At 44.5% G+C, this 7,462-nt stretch overlaps 1 protein-coding gene and 1 long non-coding RNA gene across 3 annotated transcripts; one reads left to right on the forward strand and one right to left on the reverse strand.

Moving 5' to 3' along the window:
• The first annotated feature begins 318 nt into the window (after positions 1 to 318).
• On the forward strand, positions 319 to 4,292 carry rabac1 (Rab acceptor 1 (prenylated)). Its single transcript, XM_008322826.3, has 6 exons — positions 319 to 450; positions 1,691 to 1,828; positions 1,959 to 2,171; positions 2,289 to 2,386; positions 2,982 to 3,083; positions 3,163 to 4,292. Exons 2-6 carry the CDS (start codon positions 1,707 to 1,709, stop codon positions 3,249 to 3,251), a joined length of 624 nt encoding a protein of 207 aa, XP_008321048.1. The 5' UTR covers positions 319 to 450; positions 1,691 to 1,706; the 3' UTR covers positions 3,252 to 4,292.
• Positions 3,260 to 7,456, reverse strand: LOC103387991 (uncharacterized). 2 transcript variants are annotated; one of them, XR_522483.3, is made up of 4 exons: positions 6,378 to 7,456; positions 6,038 to 6,226; positions 5,874 to 5,968; positions 3,260 to 3,393 (listed from the first exon to the last, which is right to left on the reverse strand). It is a non-coding gene; the product is annotated as an uncharacterized LOC103387991 (long non-coding RNA). The 2 variants fall into 2 exon arrangements; XR_003051446.1 differs by lacking the exon at positions 3,260 to 3,393 and adding an exon at positions 4,437 to 5,552.
• Between the last annotated feature and the right edge of the window lie 6 nt (positions 7,457 to 7,462).

Below are 7,462 nucleotides of genomic sequence, written 5' to 3' on the forward strand. Positions count from 1 at the left end.
AGGTATAATTAAAAAAATATATTAAAAAACGATATTACTCTCCGAAGTTAATTTGTTTTTTTTTATTATTATTATTTTCATTTAGTTTCATTACATTTTACATTTAGAAGAAGCCATTATCCTAAGCGACTTACACAGGAGGATTAACATTATGGAGCCTTGGGCTCCTCTACGGTAGTAATCGAACCCAGGACTCTCCGCTCTATGAAGCTATGAAACCACTTTTAGCTCATTAGGTTAACTATTACCACGTTTAAATCTACATCTCATGGTGTCAGTAAATCTATATTTTCCTCCTATATTTGATCCTTCAGTCTTCTACCACCAGTCAATAGGTGGCAGTGTTTCGCGTTCCGCCCGTTAGTCCAGGGAGTAGGAAGTAAAGTAAGAGCCACATCACATCCGTGAGTCAGAGGGACAACAACACAACTATCCACCCCAACTTCTAATGTGAGTATGTTTTCGCTGAAAAGTTAAAATTCGAGCATTTACGCCTTGAGTTTGAAACTACCTTCATACGTCACACACACTGGTGTTGGTTTGACAGTGTGTGGTCAATAAAACGGCTTGCGCTTCAAAGTTAGCACTGAAGCTAATTGTAGCGACAGAACAGACAGTAAAGTTGGTCTTTTGACAACACGCACAGACTGCTGTTTATTCTACTTCCGGTAGTTCGTGTTCGTGTTTTTAAAGACGTCTTTCGACGTTGGTTAAAGTTCTTTGTTTAACGGAATGTCCTGTATGTTAAAGAAGGCGGTGACAGTCCTGGTTTAATTGACTCATATTTTCCACTGCTTTAACGTCAGGTTGTATTGAAGTGAGTGGGTTTTCACAGATACAGACGGTGCACAGAGGATTTAAAAAATAAAAACACCAAACTGGTATTTGTTTACATTTGACAAGTCAGTTTGTTAAAAAAAAAAGAAGCAGAAAAGTTCGTAAACAAACAACCATGTTTCCTTAACCTTCGTTTGTATTTATCTGAACGTTGTTGACGTTGAGGATGAAGTTAACTTTATGAAAACGGACTCTGAACAGTTGTTATAAAAGAGTGGACAACATAATGTCTGATGACGGGATGTCGTTACTTTGTATCTGTGTGTCTTAGCACAGAAAACAAACCTGACAGTTGGGTTAAACACAGTACAACCTGTACCACGTGATCTGTTCAATCATCGTTTATACCTCAGTCCATCAGCGCTGAGACGTGTTAAACAGGTCTGCGGTTCAACTGTGACTGATGAAGACACAGAAGAAATAAAGACTAACAATACAGTTAACTAAATGTTTTTTACTGTGTATAATTTTTGCTAGTTGTTTAGTTTTTTTAAATATTGTATTTTAAATAGGGTTTTACTTTTCTGGTGTAATTAAAGGACATTAGTACTAGGTGTGTGTGTGTGTGTGATGGAGTTACTTCAGATCAGGATCTGCATTAGTCAGCAAATATCAAAGCATTATTGAATCCAGGAAATAAAAGGAAAGCGTCACTATTTTGACTTCATTGTAAAATAAATCTTCAATGTTTGAAGTCTGATTGTCAGAAGACGGTGGAGTTGGTACAGTCCACCGTCTTTTGGTACAGTCCACTCTCTCAGGGTGGAGTGCAGTGAACACCTATCATGTAATTGTCACTGTCTCTTTGAAGTGTGTAGTGAACCTTTGGTTTCTACTTACTCTGGTTTCACAGCAGCAAAAGTCTTTAAATGTCATCGGAACCGTCCAAAGGAGAGAACTGCCTGGTGGACATGGACAGCAAAGCTGGAGAGATGTTTGGATCTGAAGACGTCCTGTTGACTCGGACAGGAGGAGGAGGATTCCTGTCAAAGTGAGAGCTCAAATTTGTTCTTTATTCTGTTCTTTTTTTGTGACACATAAGAAAACCCAGGACCAGTCGGTCTGTGGTCCTGCAGTAATACTTCCTCCTGTACTCACGTCCTCTGTGTATCATCTGACAGGATCTGGCTCCCTAAAGGCCTGTCCGTCACGGCGGCTAAGGAGTGGGTGGACCGACGCCGTATGTCCATCCGACCCTGGGCCACGTTCGTAGACCAGCGCAAGTTTTCAAAACCCCGCAACTTTGGAGAGATGTGTCAGAGAGTGGTGAAAAACGTGGAAACGTACAACAGCAACTACACCTTCATCTTCCTCGGCCTCATCCTCTACTGCATGTAAGGAACAAGTGTCCGTCTCTGACCGTTGGACTGAATGTGTCCCTCTGCTGTTGTCCTGCTGGTACTGCCGTACTCCAGATATTAAAAACTGACATTTGAACTGTTTGTCTTTAGCATTAGCTCTCCTATGCTGCTCATCGCCTTGGCTGTGTTTGTCGGTGCCTTTTACATCATTCACCTCAAATCGCTGGAGTCAAAGTTGGTCATTATGGGTAAGAAAACTCATACATTATCTCACAAATATTTTATTCAATGTTCATAAATATTTCTCATCCCTGAAGTTGACTTCTGGTGCTGTCCAAACTCTGAAGGTTTGTAGTTGGATTATGGCCTGTGACTTGGACTCCATTGGTCCATTCTAGATGTCAATCACATAGTGGGCGGGGCCAACAGTTCTGTGCTATGTTTTAGGCTGTGTTCACATTTGTTTTATCAGCCTGTAATTTTTTTGAAGTATTTAGAGCACATGTTAAGAATCACAATATTGTTCTCAACAACAGTCAGATTTTTAACTGATTCCTGATGCGTCGTTACGTTACCGTCGTTACGTTACCGTCGTTACCTCTCCGTGGTCTGTTTTCTTTCACAGCCTACAGGATCCATTGTTTTGAATGTGCTGGTGCTTTAACCAGACGAAGAGTCCAGACTTTAACATGAGTCTGAAAGTATTTTATTTTATAAGATAAAAAAGTATTTCCTTCACTAGCAAAAACAAAAAGTCTGTTTCTGTGGTGATGTTAATAAACACAGGGACAACATGGTGGGTGTGTGTGTGTGTGTGTGTGTGTGTGTGTGTGTTCAATGCAGGTAAGGAGCTCACTGTCCCTCATCAGTTGAGTCTGGCTGGAGCTCTGTCTCTGCCTGTGTTCTGGTTGGCTGGAGCTGGAGCTGCGGTCTTCTGGGTCCTGGGTAGGTTGAACAGAACGTTGACAGATCAGATCTCCGGCCCGACCTTCTCCCTCACTCTTCACTCTTGGTCTTTTGTCAGGAGCGACGCTGTTTGTGATTGGCTCTCACGCTGCGTTCCGTGAGCTGGAACCGTCCGAGCTGGAGGAGCTGCTGATGGAGCCGGTGTAGGAGGAGTCCGGTCCCACGCCGGACCAGACGACCTGAGGAGCGCCTCCTCCGTCTTCTCCTCAGCTCTGTGTGGACCTCCTCCTCCTCCTCCTCCGTCTGATTCAGTGCATCAAGAAGCTCCTCATCTATGAAGTAATTGTTACTGAAACACAGTTGACGTACACATAGTAATCAAAAATGCAAATACAAATACTTTTCATTGGTAATGGGTAAGTGTACACAGTAGTACTGTGTACTCGTAGTACAAGCCTTTCTCTACATGTCAATCAACATGTTGCTTCCTGTGACATCATCTTATGTCACTGCTACATTTGTTAGAGGTTTTAGTGAAACCGCCTTCCTTGTATAAAGTTGCATCTTTCTGTAAAAAAAAAAACCTGCTGCCAAAACAAAAGTTTTACTTCAAGACCACGTGCCGTTTACTGCTCCAGTCCAAGGATTTTAAAGGTGGAATGAGTGGGAATTTGGTCAAGTGTCAAGTGTCCACCACAAAAACAGGTCAAATGAACTGGTCCACTAGTTGGCAGCAAAGCTCCAATTCAACGCAACACGATACTTTTCTGTAAAAACACAATTTATTGTCAACATTCCTGCCCAGAATATTACTGCAGTACCTAAAGACTGGGCTGTGACCTAATGAGGACTGGGCCCCGGCCCCAGCCCCGCCCCACACACATTTCACCCAATAATATCCTGAACACAAGAGTGAGACGTGCAGACAGGGGGCAGCATCACAGAACCAACATGTCCAAGAAACTGACACCATTTGAAGGACTTTTCTACATAATCATAATCTTTAAAAACCAAATCAAATATTACTGTATTCAGTATGTGGACTACACAACGTTGGTGGGTAAAAGTACTTCATCTTAAAGGGCCAGTATTTCTGTTTGTTGTTGGGATCACATGGTACTGGGTACAGTTTCAGCTGGGCTTCTTTCAACATTCAGAAATTAAATATTTACTTGTTTACATTTTCATTTAAGGTGTTTGTTTTTGTATCCAAACAACTTTGTAAGTGCAATAAAGTTCTACTGTCAAGAAAACTGGTTTTCATTTGACACCAGGTACCATTTTGGACCAGCACCAGCGTGACCAGTGGTCAAATACAGCAGCACAGACCAGCGGGGGTCCAGTACCAGTACAGGAAGTAGAGAATACCTCATTAGACTACTGCACAGCTACAGTACTGTCTTCAGTGAAGTAGTACTACAACTGGCACCTACAGTACACACATACTACGTATAAAACACATTCTATTAGCATTTCATTTCTCCAATGTACCACTAGAGGGAGCCCAAGTACCCCAGCATTACATGCACCGCTGTCTAAGAACCATTTCTGTTTTTTCCCACAGATAAAACTATTAAAAAACTGTTTTTCTGTTTAAGACCCATTTCTACCCCCTCGCCCTGGTGTGAATTCTCCACCGGCCTGGTGTGAATACACCGTGGACTTCCTGCCTCCTCCTGTCCAGGATGCAGCACTGCAGCATTCATCACCCCCGTCCCCCCGTCTCCCCCGTCCCTCTACGCCCGGCCTCTTGTCCTGTGTTTCATGTGACCCCTGTGACCTGTGGTCTGTGACAGCACTGCGATAGCGCCCCCACTCAGGTTGTCATGACAATGACCTTGGAGGGCCCTCGTCTTTCACAAACACACACACACACACTGGCTTACACACTGCGACAAAGGCGAGCGATCGATATTCTATTATACTGAGGGTGGTGGCGGGGGAGAAGGGGGAGAGAGGGGGGAGAGAGGGGGAGTCGCACTGCAGTGAGCTCACTGCAGAGACACAGGGGAAATTAGAGAGAGGGTGAGGGTGAGGGTGTGAGTGAGTTTGTCAGGGAGACTGACAGAAAGTGTGTGTGTGTATGAATTTATTTGTCATTGTAAAGGTGTTGGTGTGGGGGTGGGAGGGGGGGGGAGGGGGGCAGTAAAGTTTTTGGCCTCTAACTCACTCGGACATGTCCTACATTTTTACTGGCTGTAACAAAGTGACCTGTAACTGTGCCCCCCACCCCCCCCTCCCCCTTTGCGGAGCAGCACGTTGTGTATAATTTATGTGTCGACCGACAGGAAGACGGGTTCAAATATATAACAACTGTGGGCTGAGAAGCCGCTCCAGCGCCCCCTGGTCCCTGAAGAAAGACAATAATTACTTTCCTGTTTGCAGAAAAAGCAGCTTCAACGAATCACGAAGTCTTTTCTCCTGAACTGACGGTTCTGGACGGAACAGAACACTGTTCTCTCTGTGAATGAGGCTCCTCCCCCTCCAGCTCTTCTACAGTGGACGGTTCTAGAACAACGTTCTCTGAGGGTTAAATATTTATGGTTCAGGAAGAAACATCTGTCATCACCACAGTTCTGTCTAGTCATCAGACCAAGGATCGGTACCAACACCGGGTCACCAGTTAAACGATCCCTGGTGATTGGTCATGTAACGTTAATGAGTTAAAAATCAATACAAATGTGGATTAAAGCGGGGGGGCGGGGGCAGCAGGTAATACCACCGTTCACACTAACATTCACACCTACAGTCACCAATTCACACTCACATTCACACCTACAGTCACCAGTTAACCCTCATCCAGTGGGAGCTGAGGTTCTAGTTACTCACCATCAATAAGTACCAGATCCAGGACCCGTGATGTTCTGGTGGGCTGGACAGCAAACAAACATGGCCCACAGTCTGGGCCAGACTGAGACAGGAGTCTACATGAAATGTTGGAATTAAATTATTAAAAGTTCTTTCTTTTAGAGACATTTAAAATCATTACTTACGTGAAATAGTCAAAGGAATAAAAAAACCCTGATCCTTGGCATCTTTTTGGGAGGAGCTTTACAGGATCTGACGTCATATATCGCCAGTCAGTCGGTCGGTCACGGAAGTGAATGCGACGATCATTTAATCCGTTACCGCTTGGTCACCTCGTCACGTGACCCACGTCTTGGTCCCACATTTTACTACCACTAGATCAGAGAAGTAAATATTAACTAGAGATAACCGTCACCATGTCGTGTTAGCGGTAACGGGTTCCGGTAACACACTTCCGGTTACCACACATCAGAAAAAACCGTACCAGCCGTTTGAATTATTTCTGAAGAAAATCGTAGTACGTACCAGAGTGGAACTCTGCAGGAGTGTTGACGTCAGCAGGACAATCCGCTTCGTTAACACACGACTCTAAAGTGTGTGTGTGTGTGTGTGTGTGTCACAGCCGACAACGACGTCCTACCGTCGAAACACGCGGCACACCGTTCAATGTTTACGTCGTGCGTCATCACGTGTTACGTCGTGCCCTGATTTGCTGTGACTAAGCACGTGAGTCGACGTGCGGGAACAGGTGCGTGTATTTTCACTGGACCATGGCACCGGAAGTAGTGACTGGACCATGGCACCGGAAGTGGTGACGCCCCCCCCAGGAGAATTTAGATTAATTTAATCTGAGATTTCTGAAATTGAACATTTTTATTTATTTTTAAAAAGTCAGATTTCTGTAGTTATTTTCAGGACTATTGACCTAGTAAAGGTTTAACTAAACTAACCCGTCAGTTCATGTTCAGTCACAGTCACAGACACAGTCACAGACACAGTCACAGACACAGTCACAGTCACAGTCACAGACACAGACACAGACACAGTTGTTGTATTAAATGTTCTAGATGTTTTATTGGTGTTGGTTTCATTTCATTTATTCCACACACACTCCGTCTACTAGTTGTGTATGTGTGTGTGTATGTGTGTGTGTGTGTGAAGTTTCAACACTTGAAGCCGTCGGGACACACCCCCCCCCCCCCCAGACCGCCGGCCCTTCACTGGTCTCCAACTCATGCACCTGGGTTAGACAGAGAGGAAAACCAGGATCCGGCCTGGACCGGACCTGGATCCAGACTCTCGACGGCCCTGGACGTGTGACCGTATCCTCAGCTTTCACCACATCACAACACACTGGACCACATCACACCGACCGACGCCCCCTAGGGACAGAACCCACAGCCTGGACAGCTGGGCTGTGACAGCCTTCCCAAAAAGCCGGTAAAATAAGTGAAACCAAACGAAAACAAAGGAGGAGACGAATCCAGAATTCCAGAATTCCAGAATTCCACCTCGTCACCAGTTTCCTGTCGCTCTTTGTTGTGAACGGCTGTTTTTTCTTTTCTTTGTTTCCTTTAAATTAAGTATAGAACGATATAGATTTTCCTAGA

Source organism: Cynoglossus semilaevis, chromosome 13, assembly GCF_000523025.1.
Source record: "Cynoglossus semilaevis isolate Cse_v1.0 chromosome 13, Cse_v1.0, whole genome shotgun sequence".
Taxonomy (NCBI): domain Eukaryota; kingdom Metazoa; phylum Chordata; class Actinopteri; order Pleuronectiformes; family Cynoglossidae; genus Cynoglossus; species Cynoglossus semilaevis.